The sequence below is a fragment of the Capronia coronata genome, assembly GCF_000585585.1.
Source record: "Capronia coronata CBS 617.96 chromosome Unknown acBCG-supercont1.1, whole genome shotgun sequence".
Classification (NCBI taxonomy): domain Eukaryota; kingdom Fungi; phylum Ascomycota; class Eurotiomycetes; order Chaetothyriales; family Herpotrichiellaceae; genus Capronia; species Capronia coronata.
Genome location: NW_006912893.1, coordinates 4,063,836 through 4,084,404, shown reverse-complemented (window position 1 = coordinate 4,084,404; position 20,569 = coordinate 4,063,836). Strand labels below are relative to the sequence as shown.

Here is a 20,569-nt window from a genome sequence, read left to right as displayed (position 1 = left end):
CAGACTGAGTTGACTCCCTTGTTTACTCCTTGCCGCATGTGGCGCGACTTTTGTATCAACACTGCGATTGGCTGCGAGACTTCACGGCCACTACGTTGTTACAAAGTACAAGTGAGAAATCCACTCAACACCATTTGAGTCTTGGGTATCTATGGTTTCATATGATCCCTGCACAATTCTGTGTGCAGTTGAAAACCCACGCCCAGGTAGCACAGCCCTTTGGCCAGACGATGGGTATCTCTAGATACTTGCCTGAAACGCCTTGCAATGCATCGTTTCTCCGCATGGACATTAGTCGCCCTATGCGAGGTCTTCAAGCCTCGTTGAACTCGACCATGACCGTTCCATTTTTCAAGCCAGCATCTTCAATCGTCTGCTCTCGCGAGTCAATGAGATTCTTGCCCATGGAAACCAACTCAAAATCCACTCCCGCCTTGCCTTCCAGTGGCTCCGCTTTCAAGTATTCGTAGATTCGCTGCACAGGCTCATTTTCGGCGAATCGACGGACAACTCTGCCACCTGGATGCCGGATTTGCACTCGCGTAACTCCTGGACCAGGCGCAGGTTCGACGTGAGGCTGATCTGAAGGAATCTGAGAAAAGGCGCTTGCCTCGGGCGTTGCTTCGTCATTCATATCGACGTCCATCGCCTCTGCATTTGAGGATTCTCGTGCTGACCTCAAATCACCCACACTCCGCGTGAGTTCATCCGGATCTTCTGCTGGCCGTGGCGGTGATTTCAGTCCTTCAGTCTGAGAGGCGAGACTGGCCTGTAACGCTCGTTCAAGCATTTCTTCCTCGGTCAGCTGATCGATGGATTTCTCTTGTCTTGCCTCCGACTTTCGTTTTGCAACGGGGTTGCGTGCGTTATTGTCCAGGCTGTACCGATCCAAGAATTCATGTAGCTGCATCAAAAACTCTGGTGCTGACGGGATCTTTCGTGCCCACAGCTTGATCTGCTCGCCCGTCCTCGGATCAACGATAGCAACATGGGGGTATTCGTCTGGGTTCTCGTATGTCGGGAAGTAGTATTGAATGTACTGCGCTGCTCTTGGGTCGTGCTTGTTGTACTGGAAGAAGATGAAATTCTCCTTGACTGTGTCCACGACACCTTCGTTCTTCCACAAATCTCGATTCAGTGCTTGACAGTCGAAGATCGACGGATCTTGAATATCCACTAGAATCCATTTCTTTTGTTCTTTTCCCTCACTTCTGGCGTCTTCCCATTCACCCTTGTACATCATTTCCCAAGGGGGCTGGAACAGTCGTGCAAGTCGCGTTGATCTTGCAGAAGATGGGCGGGCTGTTGCAGGTAGCGCTCCTATAGGCATGTCATCACCGTGATCAAGGTGATCAGGGGGGAAGCCTTGGTCCCAAATGGTTGTGCCTGCTAGATGTTGATTGAAGATACCCGCAGGTGCTATTCTACCGTTAGTCAAGAAACAAAACATTGCCGTAGTATACTGACGTTGATGTCTTCTTCCTTCAAATGCCCGCATCCGTGCTTCAACAGCAGCCGCATAAGCAGGACCACGCATGGGTAGAGACTCTGCTCCTGGTCCGACCAATGTCTCCGCCTGTCGGGCAATAGGTGCACGGATCGGTTCCTCCACACCGCCTGCTCCATACATCTCCTCTTGTAATCGCCTCGCCATGGCCTCATCATCTTCGAAATTGCCTGCAGCGGTTGGATCTGACGAAGCGGATGCATTCGGTTGTCTGGCTTTCTGGTAACCAGTAATTTGCGGATCATTGTCATCTGAAATGTCGTCGTCGCCGTCTAGGTCAATAGGATCTTGTTGACCACCAGTGGCGCGGGAACTTGTCGGTGGAGGAATATGTGATGAAGAGGATCCCGCCAGATCTGCGCCTCCGTTCTCGAAGAATAACTGCACCGCTTGATTAGGATCGCCATCAGCAAGCTGCACATACTGCGCGGCCAGCTCTGGGGTAGTCCCAGTAACTGTCACCACGGTGGCTATTGCGTCGTCCATTGTGGGGGATTGATAGAAGGTATGGAGGTAGTCGGCGGGGTTCGACGATCGGAGGAATGAAATTGATAGAGGAGTTCTGGCGATTCACTTCAAGGGCCCTTTGGCAGTGAGAGGGTCTGTTGGAGACGGTCAGAGCATAGCATGGCAGAAAGGGTTGAAGGAAGAAAGAATCTGTAGAGCCTTGGAGAATCAGTGGCTTGAAACAGAGGCCTGCATTTTACACACTGCCACTGGTTGTCTCTCGCGGTCACAGTTGAGGCAAGGCGACGGCCGATATGACGAAGACACCCCAGTGAAATCATGTGCAAATTCGCCAAGCAAACGACTTGAGAGCCGCTGTGGCTGAGGTGGGGTGCAGGGAGCGCCAGCAAATGGCGTCCTTGATTCAAATGACACAGAAGTGCAGCCACAATATACGGTGAAGCAGTAGTGCCAGTAACGCGCGACGGAGGAAGGGTGGCTTGACAGGGCTTAAAGTGGCTGGCAGTGGGTCATTCTCACGACGCGTGAACTTGGCATTCTGTTAAGGCAGGAACGACCTGACTCGCGACTGCCACTTTCTGAGTCGTGCCTTCTCCAACTGCAACACCACCAGCAAAAGCAGCAACAACCAACCCAATGGCTGCTGCAGTACTGGGAAAGAGGTCTCGACGAGTTCTGGATGAGGAAGGTACGTTGCAGCCCTGCCTGGTTGAAATGAATAGCATTGACCGGAGAGTTCTATAGATATCGGAACATCCCTACCCATCGCGAAAAGACGAACGCGACGCTCAACACCACAGATATTTGAAGATGCAGCGCAACAGAAAGCATTGGAGAAAGATGATACCCAGTCAGCCTTGTCTGTAAGGACGCGTAACAGACGAGTGAAACATACCGTTCAAGACGAGGTGGTAACAAAACAGACAAGCACAACTGCGCCTATTGACGGTAACTCTTTCCCTCCCTCGAGCGAGCTGGTTCTGCCCATTATCATGATCACAAACTGATTATGGACCTCCAGAAGAAAATTTGCCTCCTTCGGCTTTTTCCACTCCGTCAGCCGCTCGGTTCAAGGATGTGCTTGCGACACAGACTCCGAGCACACCAAAATTTCGCGTCCGGCTCGCTGGCCAACTACTCACTCCTCGTTCATCACGCTCATCCACCGCACCAAAATCGCAGAACGTCTACGCTCAAGCCAGGCAACTCTTCGCCCAGGCAAGCAGCGGGAAAGTGATCGGTCGAGAGTCCGAACGGAGCCAATTGACAAACTTCATTTCCACCTCTATCCAAACCAGGAATGGGGGCTGTACGTACGTTAGTGGGCCACCGGGCACTGGGAAGAGTGCACTGGTTCAGGAGATTCTGCAAAACTATGGCGAGGAGCGCGTCGAGGTCACCACGATCAACTGTGTGACTCTGAAGTCATCCACCGAAGTTCTGGCCAAGTTTGGCGAAGCATTCGGTTGCTCAACAAGCAGCCACAAAGGAGCAAAGTCAAATCTGGCGAAACTTTTCACAGCTAGAAAGGCAGACTCGAAAATGCACCTCGTGTTGCTGGACGAAATCGACACCCTGCTCAGGGGTGACTGCGACGTTCTGTACAGCATATTCGAATGGGCGATGCACCCTTCGTCAACCCTCATTTTGATCGGAATCGCCAATGCTCTCGACTTGACCGACCGCTTTCTACCACGCCTGAAAATGAGGAACCTCAAGCCTAGGTTACTTCCGTTCCTTCCCTACTCGGCTCAACAGATTTCGACGATAATCACCGGAAAGCTTCGATCGTTGTTACCTGGTGGGATTATGATGGAATCTGACTTTGTCCCGCTGATGCATCCGGCTGCCATCCAGCTATGTGGCAAGAAGATTGCGGCTCAAACGGGTGATCTGCGTAAAGCTTTCGGCCTGGTTCGTCGCGCGATTGACCAGATTGAGCAAGAAACACTCCTTGAAATGAGCCGAGAGCAGAGTGTCACACCAACCAAGCAACCACTTACAGAGAATTCCAACTTGAGGACGAGTCAGGGCTCGTTTTCGGTCAGGCCAGACTCACGATCATTCCTCGGCCAACTTAACATGGAGACGGCACCTAGAGCAACTATCGGACATGTGGCGAAGATTGCATCTGGCATATTCAACAATGGGACTGTCTCTCGGTTGGGAGGACTGAATTTGCAGCAAAAGGCTGTGCTGTGTTCTTTGGTCGCATCGGAAAATCGCCAGTACCGAAGAGATCCTTACACGACCCCGTCAAAGTCGTGGTCCAAGATACCTACCATCAAAAAGCTGTTCGAGAAGTATGCTCTCCTTTGCAGACGGGATGATGGATTATTGCAGCCACTCAAGAACACCGAGTTCAGGGATGTGGTTGCCAGCCTGGAGATATTAGGGTTGATTCAAGAAGCGTCGGGACGGAACTCGAGTTTGTTGACCCCGTCCAAAACACCTTCTCGCAGTGGAAGAGCAATGGACGACATGCAGGTGACGAGTGCCGTGTCTGAAAAAGAAATGCGGGACAGCCTGAATGGGCCAGGGTCTGACTTGTTGTTGAGGCTGCTTGATGAAGATTAATGGCCGATGATTGGGTTTTGCATGGCATGGGACTTGTACACATGGCTCTGCATGAGCGAGGATTGTTCTGAACATTGGCGAGACTGTCGAGTACTTGCACCGATTGTGCGCGGAACAAATGCATTATTGGTAACTTGAAGCGTTGTTGAGTGACAATCAACTTATCAGTAATGTGATTGTTTGTCACACTCCACAGCTCGGTCGCTCAGTACTACTAGTACCTTGGATGACGATGTGACGAGTCTGGATGAGAATGATGTCAATGCATTGATGCCCTGGAGAAGGCACGTCATCTACTAAGGTACACCTGAATTGCTTAAGGTATTCAAGCTTTTGGCTAAGCTTCTCAGCCGTAGCTTGGTAGTTTTCAGCTAATTCCGCAGCTGGTATCATCTTGCGTGGGGCGTCGTCAGCCCCCCCAATTTCAATGGAACCCTCTGAATGCGCCCAACTCTTTCAAGTTCTCCATGATATAGTACTAGTACTAGTACATAGTACTGCTAGGCAGCATGCAATTTCTATCCATCTTCACTCCTGCGCTATACTTCGCATCGCCGTAAGGTGATTGTTTCCCTACGCACCATTAATTTAATCTCACATCTTTGCGGTCGGCCCCTCCAATCGACGATCCATCCCCATGTGCGCGCAGCAACGCCTGGGTAGCTACGACACACCAACACGATGACGGACAATGACACCGCGGAACCGGTGTTACGTCGTGGGCATCAGACGGACAAGATAGTCCCTAAGATAGTTGGGCAGGCAGATAAGCTACAACAGAAATACCAAGGGCAGACTGGGACGGGGAGCAGCGACAAGAAAGGTCCTCCTGGAGGCTTTGACCCTACTCCTCTCCCCAGTGTTCCTCCTGGATATACATTGAGAATCACGTTCCACAAGGCGGAGAACCTCCCCTTTGCCGACCTCAAGACATTGTCGTCTGATCCCTACATTCTCGCCATCCTGCAGACGGATGTACCCAAGAGACATAAACAAGATCCGGATGTCCAATGGAGAACACCGACGATACATCGAAATACCAACCCGGAATGGAACACGGAATGGATAGTTGCTAATGTTCCCAAGTCTGGGTTCTTTCTGAAATGCAGATTGTATGACGAAGACCCCAGCGACCATGACGATCGATTGGGGAATGCGCATATTGTGGTGCATCACATCGATGACAACTGGAAGGGCATGTCGCACGAGCGGTTTAACCTGAAGAAGCGCATGGGAAGCAAGAGAGCGTACACACTTCGTGGAGCGGCCGCGCTGGTGTCTAGGCGCGTCAAAATGGGTGGACACCTTATTGTCAGCGTCGAGAACCTGGGAAGAACCAAAGCTGAAAGTGGAGGGCACGTATATACCGTCGGCCCACTGGCCTGGAGTCGGCATTTCTCGCCGCTCATTGGACGACTGGTGGGTATCAAGGACACGGAGCAGGGGCAGGATGGCAAGAAGACTGAAAAATACAAGTACGTCGCAGCACTGAGGGATGGTTCCAATACCCACTGACACGTTCCAGCTTTCAAGCAATCCAACTGCAACTTCAAGGACCCGTCCCCGCAGATCTGTATCATCGATATGTAGAGTTCAGGCCATTTATCGCCGGCATGTTCACGGCTCATTCATTGCGTGGCCGCCTCCTGAATCGAGCTCTTCACCACCAACATGCTCGAATCTACAATTATGACCGGACGACCAAATACGGCTTATTCCAGGAGCCGTGCATGGAATTGACAAAACAGTTCCTCGAGTTTGTGCATTACGACGAAGGCGGACGGATCTTCACCTATGTTTTGACCTTGGATGCTCAAATGCGGTTCACCGAAACGGGCAAGGAGTTCGGCGTCGACCTGCTCAGCAAGCACACCATGCATAGCGATGTCAGCATCTATATCGCCTTTAGTGGAGAGTTTTTCATCCGAAGAATCCGGCAGGCACATCTTCACAGGAAAGACAAGAACGTTGATCCGGCATCTGGGACGCATCCTCCAGCACCGGATCCGGAGGACACCAAGAATGGCAACGGGATCAAAAAGAACAATAAACGAAAAGACAACAACAAGGAAGGAGCCCAATCTAGGACATCTGGTGGCATCACACCCAGCCGAGATCCCTCGGACTACGAACTGATCATCGACAACGACAGCGGCACGTACCGGCCCAATGCCCAAAAGCTCCCATTGCTGCGGGAGTACTTGTCGCATAATTTCCCCGGGCTGAAAGTCGTCACGCTTGATTGTCAAGCGGACGAGGAGAAGATGAAGAAGCTGAAGAACGAACAGCGCGAGCGGAAGAAACAATCCGGCCAACAAGTCATGTACCTCCAGAACCTCAGCATGAGCAGTCTCAGTTCCAGTGACGAGGAACGGCTTGAGGCTGGAGCGCCGGACGGTCAGCGAAAGGAGAGCACATACAAACATGGAATGCACAAGTTGATGGATGGAGGTAAGGACCAGCACCATGATGGCGGGTCACCCGAATCCGGGAAGGTGGACGCAAGTGCTGAAAGACAGGAGGTGGAAAGAAATGGTGAAGGCGGAGGAGGAGGAGGAGGAGGTAATGATGAGCCAGCTGTTCATGGCAGTCCTGCTGGTCAGGAACCCGAGAAACAGCAATGACCCGAGTTCACCAAAGAGGAAAGATAATCTCAAGTAGACCGGACATGACACCGGTCGGGTCGGTCGATGCTTGGTTGTGTTTGTTGTTTAGCGGTTCGTCTGGATGGAAGAAAGAGTGATGTTTATATTGATGGCTTTCTTCGTGGTCCAGTGCAAGCAGTTTGTGTCCGAGGACGGGGCGAGTGTTGGGGCGGTGTTTACTTAGCGTTGACGTTGGTATATCCTTTGATCTGGATGGTCTTGACATTCAAGTTGGTTCTATATCCCCGGCTTCATAGCCAAAGTCACGACTATTGATTGTTGTGCGTGCTGCAGGTGGTCAATCAATGTATGCCCACTGCATACGATGCAGTGTCGTTAAAGTGTCATTAAATCTCCTTTCTAGTCGAGCGTCCCCTCAGCCTATGTTGTCTTTTTTCCCCTTCTATAGCAGTGGTTCTCTCCGGCCTGTAGTAACCGACTTGATCATTCACCACTGCAATGCGAGGCTGTACCGTGTTCCGGCCGAAACTCCGCAACGGACGAAGAAAGGTACCTACGGCACGTTCACCACGGGGCCAACGGGGATGGCATGATAGCTCCGGATCCTGGCTTCCCCTTTCCACCTGCAACTCTCTCTGCTTGTCTGGCTTGGGAGTTTGAACCCATATCCTGCTACTAGTACCAATACTAGGTAGGTAGTATCGTAGTACGATGGCTAAAGGGCGGCATTATTGGGATGGAATGGCGGGCGAGGGCGGCATCTCTCCAATTTCCCTGAACCTCGGCATCTGTTATCACTCTCCAAGTGCGTCATCTCCAACCCGGGGGCCACGGGGCCACGGGGCCCCTTCATTCTCAACCGTGTGTGCCGGTTGGCAGCTTCAGAACCCTCGAGCTGGATGAAGAGACCAACAGGAACTCGAACATAGTATTAGTAGACCCGTAAACAGTCACTAATACTAGTACCCAGTTACTTACTAGTAGACATGGTCGAATACAATAGCCCCAAACAACGAATCAAGGTGCTGGCATTCAAATTGATCGCTCCTCTCTCCGGCCGTGCAAACTCCGGGCCGAGTTCCTTTCCTCTGTTCTCCTTCTCCTCCACAAATCAATGCATCCCCCCGGAATACCCAAAATACCCAAATGATTGAGATGACCCAGGACCCGGGACCCAGATCTCCCCTCCATTCTATCAACCACTCGCTGCCCGTCCATTAATCAATCTGCGAGATCATTTCTTCTTTCTATCCATCTACCTACCGAATTTCATCACTCTTGTTCTCGGGTTTCCCAGCTATTCAAGAATTTCTCACATACCTAGCGCCCCGATCTCCAACATTCGACTGTTGGGTGTGTTTGCCTTCACTTGCAGAACATTGGCCGGAGAATAAGTTCGCGGGCCTAATCAGTAACAACGCGCTGAAGAACATACTATACTATACCCAACAACGCACTTGACATACTATACTATACCTACCTGCTACAAGTACTGTGGTACCTGGCGAGCGAGATATCTATCCAAGGTATCCCCGTCATCATCGACTCAACTCCTCGCTTGGATAGCTGCCGACACTGGGTTGAGCTCAGATCCAATATTTGTTGTTGCTGGTGTCTCGGAGACCCTCACAGGGCTTGGTCTGTTCGGTGCTCTTTCGCCATCATGCCTATCAAGTCCAACTTCCCGGACATCGACCTGCAGGTTGCGGATATCTTTTCTTTCCTGTTCAATCGCAAAGACCGGCCGTTCCCTGATGACCAAGGTACGTCGGATCTCTGGATAGCTTTACTTCCCCCAAATCACTGCACGACAAAAATGTCTCGAGACGTCCGTTGGTCTCGTCTCGAGAAGTTTGTCCATTCTCTCGAACTATGTTGCTGACGACTTCAACATAGTCATCTTCCAGGATGCCGACAACCTCGAGCGTCAATACACGTACGGCCAGATCAAACAATCGAGTATTGATTTTGGCAAAGGTCTAAAATCGAACCATGGCTTCCGCAAAGCAGATGTGCTCGGTCTGTTCGTGCCCAACGACATCGACGTTGCGCCTGTCGTGTTTGGCACGCTGTGGGCCGGTGGGATCGTGTCCCCGGCAAATCCAGGCTACACGGTTCCCGAGCTGGTCTATCAACTTAAAGACTCTGGGGCGCGCGTGCTGGTGACACATCTGAGCGTGCTGGACAATGCGCGCAAGGCTTGCGCCGAGGTGGGCATTCCCGACTCGCATATCTTGTTACTCGGCAAAGATCGCGACCAGGGACGCCAGGTCAAGCATTGGACGCAGGTCCGAAACTTGGAGGGCACTGCACGCTACCGAACGCCCAAGATCGAACCGAAAACAGATCTAGCATTCCTCGTTTACTCGTCCGGCACGACGGGACGGCCGAAAGGCGTCAAACTCACCCACCACAATATGACATCCAACATCCAGCAGATCCAAGCCTCGGAGGGCTGGCTGTCGTGGGATGGATCCAAAAGGGTCCCTGGCATCCCGGACGCGCCCAAGGGCAAAGGCGACAAGATCCTGGCGTGTCTGCCGTTTTTCCATATCTACGGGCTCAACATGCTCGTGCATTCGCCCATGTATTCGGGCGTGCATACGCTGGTGCTAGCGCGGTTCGAATTGGAGAAATGGTGTCGACTGGTGCAAGAGCACCAGATCACGTTCAGCTACATTGTTCCGCCCATCGTCCTGCTTTTGTGCAAGGCCCCCGTCGTGGACAAATATGACCTGAGTTCGCTGCGCATGACAAATTCCGGCGCGGCGCCGCTGACTCGCGACCTGGTCGAGGCGCTGTACAAGCGCAAAGGAGTGCGAGTCAAGCAGGGATACGGGCTCAGCGAGACAAGTCCGACCATCTTCGTGCAGCGGTGGGAAGACTGGCTCGACTCGGTCGGCTCGACGGGCTGGATGCTACCGAATCTCGAGGCCAAATTCTGCGCCGTACCTGGTCCAGGCCAGGAGAGCGACGGCAATAAAGAGGTCCCAAGGGGCCAGGTCGGCGAGTTGTACGTCCGCGGACCGAACGTCTTTGTCGGCTATCACAACAACCCCGCCGCGACGGCCGAGTGTCTCGATGAAGAAGGCTGGTTCCGCACCGGCGACGTCGGATTCATGGATGACAAAGGCAATTTGACCATCACGGACCGTGTCAAGGAGCTTATCAAGTACAAAGGGTTCCAGGTCCCGCCGGCCGAGCTGGAGGGATACCTGGCCAGCCATGACCTGGTGGATGATGTCGCCGTCGTGGGCGTCGAGAGTGTCGAATTGGGCACCGAGGTGCCTCGCGCTTACGTCGTGCGCAAGGGCGGGTTGCAGGCTGTGAAGCCCAATGATGGCAAAGACATCGTGGCCTGGTTGAACGCAAAGGTCGCCAACCATAAGAAGCTACGTGGTGGGATCAAGTTTGTCGACGCTGTCCCTAAGAGTGTCAGTGGAAAGATCTTGAGGAGAGTGCTGAAGGAACAGGCTCAGAAGGAGTTCAGGGAGGAAGAGGAGGCCAAGATCAAGAAGGCTGGTAGAGCGAAGCTGTAAGGAAAGGGACGCTCCATCAAGAGGGATGGCAGCCTTCTATCTGTCCAGAGAAGAGGTGACAGCACACTCTGGATATTCTGTCGTCTTACATGGATGGTTTCTTGTTGCAGACAGTGGCGCACAGCACAGGACATATCTAAATACATTGCGTGAGGCAGTATAGCGAGGTCAGATATATCAGGTAGTCATCTAGCATGCTCTTTTTCGTTGCAGTTTACCGGTTCCATCAAGAGGCATCCATTCACCGTCGAATGAATTTTGTGTATCCGACTGCCTGCTATTGACTCCTTCTCTATCTTCCATTCCGGTCAAGGGTCCGGCTGGCTTCAAGCTCATGGCTGGGTTCTCGGATGAAAAGGGATTTCAGCTTCTCTACCGGCGCGCATATCATATCAGCGCCGAGTGTTCGGGATGCAGCTGTCTGCATCCCCGGGCGAGACATGCACGATATAGGCCCAAGAAGCCTATGGGAGGACAGATGTTTGGACGGTCGCGAGGCTCTTCCGGCGCCATGGGAGTTGAGGTGATTGTGATGTGACATTTTGCTAACCAATTGTGATATGGATGATAGCCTCCGGGGCTGCAATAGGTAAAGTAGTTAGTAAGGCTCGAAGAAGGTTTGATCACACTGGGGACTATTGCACCATGGCGTCTAGGTGACACTTGTCAAAAGGTACCTAACTTGGGGAGGTCCAGATAGAATGAATGAATGGTGTATATATGTGATGACTGGATCAAAATATCGTTGAGATGTGGTGTCTATAACAGGAGTGCCTCATTCCTCAATTGACAGTAGGTCTTTGGGTCGTGAGTAGTACCCAGATGCCAGTTATTGCATTGACCTTTGAGCCTAGGGAGCCCCTTGCCCCTGGCCCCTGGCACCCTCCTAATCCCCAGGTCCAGTTAACAGACAGTCCTAGGGTCCTAGCCGCCGCGGAACCCTTTAGCCTTTGATCCGCGACACCTTTAAGTGGCACCTCAGGCTTCTTAGGCTGCTGCGTACCTGACCATGGGCAGCGACTTAACCATTTCCTGCCTAGAGGTTGGCCTCCATAGCCCCTAGAGAGTCAAAAGGCCAAACAGAATGCTTGTCGACACGGCTGCTTCCTTGCTCCCCGCGTTGACTTCAGCATCAGCACTGGCACCACTGAATGAGGTCCAGTTTCTCTCCAATCGAGAAATTCCCACCACCGGCTGCCGACGTTTCACATCTTCCAACATGCGACATTTCCCAGACATTTCCCTTGCGCTGTCGCTGTGAACTGAATCGTGCCAACATTCGAGCTTCATTGTCACAGTGACTCGTTGGACTCACCTCGACCTCGAACCAAGCACATAGCCTCTCGCGGACCATGTTATAACATCAAGTCCCGGTTACTTGAACAATTCTTTTTTTCGTCGTCGCTCCCCGGGGTGTTCACGACCACTGTCCCACCACTACGCTCTACACTATTTCTCAGTCGATCGCTACCTGTTGTACAACCCCAAAGACACTCCGACCTCTTAAAAGAAAGAAGAAAAGTCAAAGATCGCTGACCTACCATGTCCCCATCCTCGCCCTCCAAAATACGCACAATCTCGACCGACAAGTCTCGTGCCTACAGCACCTCGTCCTCCTTCAACCTAACCGTCCTAATCTCCGGGTCTGGCACGAACCTACAAGCTCTGATCGATGCGTGCGGCCAAGCCCCATCGTCGAAGAACACCGCCCGACCTCTCCCTCAAGCGCAAATCACCCATGTGATCTCGAACCGACGGGATGCGTACGGCCTGGTTCGCGCCCAAGAAGCCCACATCCCCACCACGTACCATAACCTGGTGACATACAAGAAGAAACACCCGCCCACTGAGACCGGCACACAGACAGCCAGACGGGAATACGACACCGACCTGGCGCAGAAGATCCTCACGCATATCCCGTGTCCCGACCTCGTCGTGTGCGCCGGCTGGATGCATATTCTGTCTCCGGTCTTTGTCAATGCCCTAGCCGCGGCGAACGTGCCGATCATCAACCTTCATCCGGCGCTGCCTGGTCAATTCAACGGCGCAAACGCCATAGGACGGGCCTACGAGGCGTTTCAGCGCGGCGAGATCTCTAAGACTGGCGTCATGGTCCACTATGTCGTGGATGAGGTGGATATGGGACAGCCTGTCATGGTGAAGGAGGTCGAATGTAGACCCGGGGAAAGTCAAAAGGAGCTCGAGGAGAGGATTCATCAGACAGAGTGGCAGCTGTTGGTGGAAGCTACAGAGAAAGTCCTCGCCGAGCTGGAGGAGAAGAGACGGTTGGAGGGATGAAGAACAGCCAAGCACGGAGATGTTTGGAGGGCTGGGAAGGGAGCATCAGCCTGCAGTCCGGACCTCGGGAGATAAGAGTTACATCCAACAACGACGTTTGAGGGAATTGGCGACTAAGAACCACAGATATGGGTCGGGAAAAAGTCGATTGTGCGATCGGGCCAGCGAGGTGTTGTTTCGTCTTGGAAGGGGTTGCTTCTCTCACTTGGAGTTTGGGATCTTGAATCTGGAAGGGAGTTTGTGATGAAGCATGTTGAACCGGAGGCGATTCAGTCATTGCTTGGCCGCGCAGCAAGCTACATGCGCGGGTTCTCTTATGGAAGTCTTGTCCTGAAATAGATTGGTGGCGCAGAGCATGAAAGCTTGAGTTCGATTTGTGGCATTGGGATCTTGGGAGGAAGTCCATTGGTAGCCATGATTTGATCATTCGAAGAGAAGGGGCGGCCAGCACGGAAAACCGGCTGACAGGGGCCGAGAAGAAGAATGAGAGTGGGAAAGACGAGGACGGAGAGGCAGAGACGACACGCTCTGCAGTGATGTTCTGTTCGGGGTGGCTCGAACGAAGAGACAATACGAGAACAGAATCTGGCCTTCTCCGGGCCTGATTGATGGTAGCCTTGAAGCATGAATTCATACAGTCCATCTTCGGGGGCGTACGATCGAGACTTCTGAGAAGTGCGAACTGAGGCTTGATACCTTAGGTATGATAATGAGATAGTGATTACAGGCCTGAAATCAGCTAGATGAATTGAAGATATTTCAGATCCGTCTTCGGCTTTTTGAAGTTACTCTGGTTGGACCGTCTCATCTGCAGTATCGAGTGTCCAACATCAAGCAATGGTGTTAGTGTTATGTGGCACAAGGACGTCTTCCGTCGTGGCGGACGCAACACCGACTGGAACGAAACAAGGACAGCGCCACTGCTATATCATTTCTAGAATGAATGGGTTTGTACGGAACGTATTATTCGTGATGATTACTTGTAAGTGTATGTATTAGTCGATCAACAGATCCAATCCAGGCGTGTCCGCACGTCTGGCCTAATCAAATCATACCGTGTCTCCTCCATAGCCAAGGATCTCGACGACGACATTGCCAATCGTAGACAAAGTCCACAGGGCGATCAAGCCCAATCCGATCTTCCGATCCATTCTCCAGCCATTCAGCGGCACGACGATCAACAGCCCGACGAGAGTCACCAACAGGGTAATCCCCGAGATCATCAGGGTGGTACTGACCTCGATCTGGTAGGGCTGGTACTCGATGGGCCGATGGGGATGTTTGGCGTGTTTGTGACTCGCCTGGTGGACGGTCATGTACATGCCGCCGATGCCGATGCCGAGTAAGATGTTGAGCATGGGCCCGCCGAAACAGGCCGAGAGGGCCATGACGGGGTAGCCGAGTTTGGCGACGGTGATGTCGGCGACCAGATCGCCAAGGGAGTTGCCGACGGCGAAGATGGTCAGGCCCAGAATGGCGTCCGAGATGCCCAGGATGACGCCGAACGCCTTCAACACGCCGACCACTTCGTTGGCGATGGTCGAGATCCACGCGATCGCCACCGCGAACCCCAGGAAACAGAGGAGCGGGCGGTATTTGGGCTCGCGGTCCGCGCTGGTCAATGACAGAATGATCAAGAGTGCGACCAGGGAAAATACTAAGGAGCCGAGGATCAGTCGGATCAAGACTTTGATCGTGTGCTCTTCGTCCATGTTGGCCCAGACGATGCTCACGACGCACAGCGGCGCCGTGAACACTTGCACGAACACCAGCCATCGGTTCCAGTCCTTTTGCCCGGCTGAGAACCCATCAGTCCCGGAAGGCGTGTGGTCGTCCTTGGGATAGTCGGACATGGTGCGGGCCAGGTTGGTTTCGTGAGGATGAGGACTCCCTAGTACTTCCACTTCCGAAGGATTGCGTTTTGGAGCGAGGGCGGGAGTGTCGGATGGTAGATTAACATGGTTGTGACTCCCGCCGTGGTAGTCCGCTACAACTGACAGAAGATCCGGGTCCACGTCTTCGGGACGTTCTTCCCTGGGCTCGACGACAGGAAGGGTGATGGTGAGGACGAACACGCTGGGTGCGGTGACCAAGCTTAACATCCGGTCGGTAAAGGACTTCTCGCGCCATCCGCGAAGAGTGGGGAAAACGGTTGCAATGATGTCTTGAGGCGCAGGGAGATGTGCGTATGGCCACCATGAGAAGTGCCGCCTGGGCTCTTCTTCCTCGTCAGGGAGCAATTGCAGATCGTGGATGGATTCCGGAGACATGCTGGGTTCGGGTAGGTGCATGCTTGGAGGCCCCGACGACACGGGAGAATCTGTATATGGAGGGAAGTCTTCTTGGTGTAAGCGAATCTGTTTGTGGTCCGGATGTGGCGTGTGCAGAATGGGCACCTGTAGACTCGGCCCCGTTCTAGGGGAGTACAGCGGACTACGGTTTTCGTCATGATGCTCTTCATCATAGTCAGGCTGGTGGAACGAGGTGGTGGGTGGTGCCAGGAGGCTTGGGGACCGGACAGAATCAGGTCGCTCAAGCTGAGTGTCCAGTTGATGTTGGGATTCTGCCGGGGACAAGACAAGTTTCGGCGAGGGTGGGTTTTGCCTTTGATTCGAAGGTTCATTCAGCGTCCGCAGAATATTCGCGCTGGCTCTGGTGTGTTTTGCCGGCGGTGCCAGCGAAGATGCGCCGCTGGCCAGGACACTTCCCGCGTGCCTTTCGGACGCCATGTCGGACAGAAAGTCGGTGTCAATCCTCAGGCTGGCAGCATCGTTCGCAGAAACCGCCCGTCCTCGGACGCCCTGACCATGGGGTTCTTGGTCAACGTCAAGGAGGTCATTGGCGGAATGGCCGACAAGTGTGGGCTGAGAAGCATGCGGGTGTGCGTTGGGTCGACCTGGATCGACACTTTCAGAAGAATATCTGCGAAGACCAATAGAATGGGCGGTGGTGCTCTTCTTTCCCAAAGAAGTCATCAGTGCCCTAAACTCGAGGGCACCGATCAAGCTTGGTCGGATGGGGGTGATGGTATTCCTCCGTTCTCCCCGAGGCGGCCGGCTGACTCTCATCTTGCTTTGGAGTTCCGCCAGATACCGGTCTCTAGCTTCGTCGTCGTCGTCAAGATCTTCAACCCTCCAAGCCGGCGTGCCAGGACTGCGCAGAGTCGGGACGCTCTCGTTCGATGCTGAGTGGAGGAGACCAGTCCTTTCGCTCGCCGGACGGGACTCCTCGTCCTCCTCCAGCTCCGGGACCTCTAGTTCTTGGGAGTCTGGGATATAGTGGCCCAACCTCGCTGTGGTCTCGGCAAGCCGTATGCGTCGTCGCCTCGTAAGCCACCAATGCCAGACTACCACAAAGACAACGTAGCAGACATAGTAGCCGACCATGACCGCACATTCCCAGAATCGCAGACTTCCGTCGGCCAGAAAGACCAGGCTGAAGCTGGCCGCGACAACGAAGAACCCGACGTCTCGAACAAAGCTCTTTCTGGCAACCTGGAAGGGCGCAACCAAGGCCATGCTCCCGGCCACCACTGCGGTGATGAAACCTGCAGCACCCATCAATTCGCCGACGGCCAGACTCCCACTGTTGCTGCTCATGGCTGCGAAAGTAGAGAAGACATCCGGACTTCCATTGCCAAACGCCAGGAAGGTGACTCCGGTCAAACTCTCGCTCATGCCCAGAATACTCGCGATTGTGCTCAGGTTGATGCAGAGGAAGTCGGAGGCGACCATGCCGATGGTGCTGAACAAGAGACAGACCCATACGACCAAGATGATGAAGGCCAGCGGCCGGGCATGCGGCAGATGGCAGTAGTAGAATTGGAGGTATGATATGAGACCGGCTTCTTCATCGGGACAATTACTCTTCACGAAGGCACACTTATCGCTGGCGTGGTGGACGAGCCGACACTGGAACTGGCAGGTTAGCTATCGACGCAGTTGGAATGGGGGATTGATGGTGTAGCGGTCGCACCTCCAGGTCGCGCGCATCGAGTGAGCGGGCGGCGACTGACGGAGCGCGGTGTGAGCTTCCATTTCCCAGGTTTCGTAGAAGACTGTAACACGTAAATAACGTGATGATCAGAGCGGTGGTATAAAAGGTGCGACCGTGATTCCGGCGCGGGCGACGCCTTGTGGGAGAACGCATGGAGGCCATCGGAAAGGGTCGCGATTCATACTGGACGGAGTGGGAGGGAGACGGCAAATAAGGATACCATGAGACTCAGACTCAGACCCCGAGAGATATGGATGTGAAGGCTAATAAGATGGCATGAATAGAAAGTAGAGCAGTTTCAAGATCAGTCCATTGCCAATCTGTCTGCGCTGCGAGTTGCTTGATGAGTCTCTCTCTTTCTCTGTCTCTCACTCCACCGGCAGCCAAACCAAGAAATGGGCCCGAACTCGTCTGCCAATGCAGTGCGTCTCCGTCATTATGCGTTTGTACCGAGAAAACAATCCAGTCACATCAATTGGACTCGTTAGGCTCGATTGCACAGCCTCACTGTGAGCCACAGGAACTGACATAGTAGTAGTAGTAGTATTATTAGGGATCCCTAGGACTGGCACAGGCACCATGGACCCTGTTAGTAGTACTGTGTTACAGTGTTGAACACCTGCAATCAGTGGGCTGCTAGTATTACGGACTGAGTCTGCCTCTTGTCTCTACCATCATGATGCTATCTTGTCATCCCATATCCACATCTGATCGAAGATCAATCCCATCATTGACAGCAGATCCGGCTTACCAAGGTACATCTGTACCCAAGCCCAAGGAATAGCCGGAATGAACAGTATTGCTCCTCATCTGCCGCTGTACTGCATCTGAGCCGAGGCTCTGTTCCCAGCGGATTTCCTCCCCTGTCCATCTATCTCCCCTAGATCTGATCATACATAAGGTACCTTACAAACTTCCGTGAGTCGATTGTTGTTGATCCTTTCGTGGTTGATCTTCTCGTGTCACTCAGCTGTCAGGAAAGAATGCCCTTGATTGTCGAGACCTTCTAACGACGTTGTCTGGTGTGCCCTCCATGGCCATGGCGCCAACCTTTGCAGACGTCCTACCCGTCAAGCAACTCTCTTCGCACAAATACACCGTATCCCTGGAGAACGAATGGTGTATAGGAACAGGTCAGTCATAGACAATCGACCGCTGTCACTTTGTTTGTGCTGACACCAGTATCACTTCAGTCCCCAATGGCGGCTATGTCACCTCTGCGTTCCTCGTCGTCGCCCGAACACACATGTCCCTCACCCACCGCACCCGCTCCGAACCACATCCCATAAACCTACATCTAGAATTCCTGCGGCGCACCTCCGTTGGCCCGGCGCTGTTTACAGTGAAGGACGTCAAACTCGGGGCGCGCATTAGCAATCTACACATCACGCTCTCGCAGCAACAAGACCACAACGGAGAATGGCAAGATGAAGCAGAAGGATACATCATGATGAGCAACCTCAGCACCGAATCGGGGTTGAGCCTAGACACAGCTTATGAGCCATACCCGCGCGTGCTTCCGGCCGACCTCGCATTGTTGGGCTCACAGGGCCAGGACGCAAACTATACCTTACGATCGAAGGATCCGTTTCCCCAGTTCAGACGCGCCGCCCAGAACATCCAGATGTTCCTGGTCCGTCCAGACCGGAAGCCTGTAGGGCGGCCCAAGGCAATCAACGATCAATGGGTTCGCTTTGCCCCCGGCGGAAAGGTCGCAAATGGTCGCTGGACCACCGACGCTTTGGGGTTTGTTGTCGATATGTTCCCTCAGATCGTGGAGAGCTACGTCAACCCCTTCGTCGAAGAGGCGGCGTTGGGCCAGCACTCCGAAACCGAGTTGCAGGATTATCTGCGGTCCAGTGAGCCCCGTGCCAAATACTGGTATCCTACGCTCGCGCTGAATCTGGATGTCAAGAAACTCTTACCTCCTGAAGGAGTCGAGTGGTTGTTCGTCCGGGTTAAGGCCAAGGCTATCAGGAATGGAAGGTTCGATCTTGATGTTGAAGTCTGGGACGTTGATAATGAGCTGGTCGCCACGAGTTGCCACGCCAGTCTGGTTGTCGATGCGTCAAGGAACACTACTCGAAAGGGGAAAAGTGCGAAATTATAGAAAAGACGGCGTTGGCGTCTGCTGCATGCGAGCTCCCAAGCAAGAATGCTCTCGGGAGTGATCCCAGATACATCAAGGTAGGTAGGTAGGTCATGAAGATATTCTAGATATGCTTCAGCAAAGATGGGTCAAACCAGATATTCCAGACGATATTTTCGGACGACTGTGCCTGGCTGCTGGAAGAGACAAAGTGACCCTATGTCTGGAAGGCAGGTATCGAATCTACCTTGGGAGATGAGGAGCCGGCCAGAAATCCCGACTGGATCAGTTGATCTATCAATTCTAGCTTCATCCGCTACTCCCAAGCCCAACGAAGGGAAGGCTGAACAACGGATATGCACCCTAGCCGGCTTCATTAAGCCCCCTAGGGCGAACGGACGCAAGCAAGACCTTCAGCTCAGCAAGATACGTTGATAATCAATCGTCCAACTTTCCCGCTTGTGTTCATGGCCTTGAAGAACATCGCTGTTCTTCTCCTTTGACAAGTCGGGCCCCGTCAGCACAACTGCCAGCGTGGTTTCTATGCAGCTGCAGACATACATGAGGAAAATGGCTACTACCAACCTCTTGTCCGAGCCGTTGGAGAAGGGTAGGGCTAAATATGAAATGTGTTTTGCGATAGCACGAGGAATCTCAATACAAGGCCAACTGGCAACAATTCAGGGAGCGTGTGCTAGAACATCAGAAAGTGGCGAGTCTCCTTGTTTCCAACGGCATCAATCCAGATTCTAGGCTGGGGAATACGCACTACTCTTTTGTTGCGCCCATTGGTACTCTGGACCACGCTCGGGTGTATATATATATACCAGTATCTCTATAAACGTATGTTAAATCCATGTCCAAGTTCGACCCATCCCGCAATTGCGTGTCATTCGTCAGCCTTGTGCCATCGTGTCCACTTCCCACTGTTCCGGATCAAACTTCTTCTGCCGTCACACAACTGCCGCAACTCGGAAGTTTTGGTCCCAGCAGATGGATAATCTATCGTCCTCATTGATTACGACCAGATAGACATCGTGTCATGCCTGGCTATGGCCGCATCTGCTGCTGCGATGGTGGGCAAGTGGTGGGCAAGCTGTTTTCAGCGGCAGCACCCTCATGTGCGCTATTCAGCATCCCTCGTTACCCTTTGCAGCCTTGCCTGAGAGGCTGAGCCGAATGACTTTTGATTTCTCCTTTTCGTTGAACCGAGTCATTGACTGTCACGTCCAAGGGTCCATTATGCATGTAGTGTATGCATTCGAGGGTTGCCGCGGCCGAAATATCTCTTTGTCGGAGTATTCGAATTTCCAACCTTCCTGCCTCAGATACTTCCCAAGGGCGAAGAAGTCCACGTGTGAATGACCCCAGACCAGCCTGACCCGACAGTGACATCCGGTTTCTGGTGGTACAGATGGTTGAGAACAGATGCCGAGTGTCAAGATCTTCACGCTGAGCCTGACGACGAGCTCTTTGTTGTCCCGGACGT

General features: G+C 53.0%; 7 protein-coding genes across 7 annotated transcripts; 5 read left to right on the top strand and 2 right to left on the bottom strand.

Moving 5' to 3' along the window:
- Nucleotides 1–313: 313 nt before the first annotated feature.
- A1O1_01452 (uncharacterized protein) lies at nucleotides 314–1,993 on the bottom strand (the record flags this gene model as incomplete). The annotated part of the gene is made up of 2 exons (XM_007722365.1): nucleotides 314–1,419; nucleotides 1,468–1,993. 2 exons carry the CDS (start codon nucleotides 1,991–1,993, stop codon nucleotides 314–316), a joined length of 1,632 nt encoding a protein of 543 aa, XP_007720555.1.
- Nucleotides 1,994–2,611: 618 nt separating this feature from the next.
- Nucleotides 2,612–4,552, top strand: A1O1_01451 (uncharacterized protein; the record flags this gene model as incomplete). Its single annotated transcript, XM_007722364.1, has 2 exons — nucleotides 2,612–2,663; nucleotides 2,997–4,552. The coding sequence occupies 2 exons, from the start codon at nucleotides 2,612–2,614 to the stop codon at nucleotides 4,550–4,552; spliced, it is 1,608 nt and encodes a 535-aa protein (XP_007720554.1).
- A 681-nt stretch (nucleotides 4,553–5,233) lies between these two features.
- Nucleotides 5,234–7,176, top strand: A1O1_01450 (uncharacterized protein; the record flags this gene model as incomplete). Its single annotated transcript, XM_007722363.1, has 2 exons — nucleotides 5,234–6,027; nucleotides 6,078–7,176. 2 exons carry the CDS (start codon nucleotides 5,234–5,236, stop codon nucleotides 7,174–7,176), a joined length of 1,893 nt encoding a protein of 630 aa, XP_007720553.1.
- A 1,645-nt stretch (nucleotides 7,177–8,821) lies between these two features.
- Nucleotides 8,822–10,697, top strand: A1O1_01449 (uncharacterized protein; the record flags this gene model as incomplete). The annotated part of the gene is made up of 2 exons (XM_007722362.1): nucleotides 8,822–8,921; nucleotides 9,055–10,697. The coding sequence occupies 2 exons, from the start codon at nucleotides 8,822–8,824 to the stop codon at nucleotides 10,695–10,697; spliced, it is 1,743 nt and encodes a 580-aa protein (XP_007720552.1).
- Nucleotides 10,698–12,239: 1,542 nt separating this feature from the next.
- On the top strand, nucleotides 12,240–12,995 carry A1O1_01448 (phosphoribosylglycinamide formyltransferase; the record flags this gene model as incomplete). The annotated part of the gene is made up of 1 exon (XM_007722361.1): nucleotides 12,240–12,995. One exon carries the CDS (start codon nucleotides 12,240–12,242, stop codon nucleotides 12,993–12,995), a length of 756 nt encoding a protein of 251 aa, XP_007720551.1.
- A 1,049-nt stretch (nucleotides 12,996–14,044) lies between these two features.
- On the bottom strand, nucleotides 14,045–17,144 carry A1O1_01447 (uncharacterized protein; the record flags this gene model as incomplete). Its single annotated transcript, XM_007722360.1, has 2 exons — nucleotides 14,045–16,906; nucleotides 16,971–17,144. The coding sequence occupies 2 exons, from the start codon at nucleotides 17,142–17,144 to the stop codon at nucleotides 14,045–14,047; spliced, it is 3,036 nt and encodes a 1,011-aa protein (XP_007720550.1).
- Nucleotides 17,145–18,024: 880 nt separating this feature from the next.
- Nucleotides 18,025–19,101, top strand: A1O1_01446 (uncharacterized protein; the record flags this gene model as incomplete). The annotated part of the gene is made up of 2 exons (XM_007722359.1): nucleotides 18,025–18,124; nucleotides 18,185–19,101. 2 exons carry the CDS (start codon nucleotides 18,025–18,027, stop codon nucleotides 19,099–19,101), a joined length of 1,017 nt encoding a protein of 338 aa, XP_007720549.1.
- Between the last annotated feature and the right edge of the window lie 1,468 nt (nucleotides 19,102–20,569).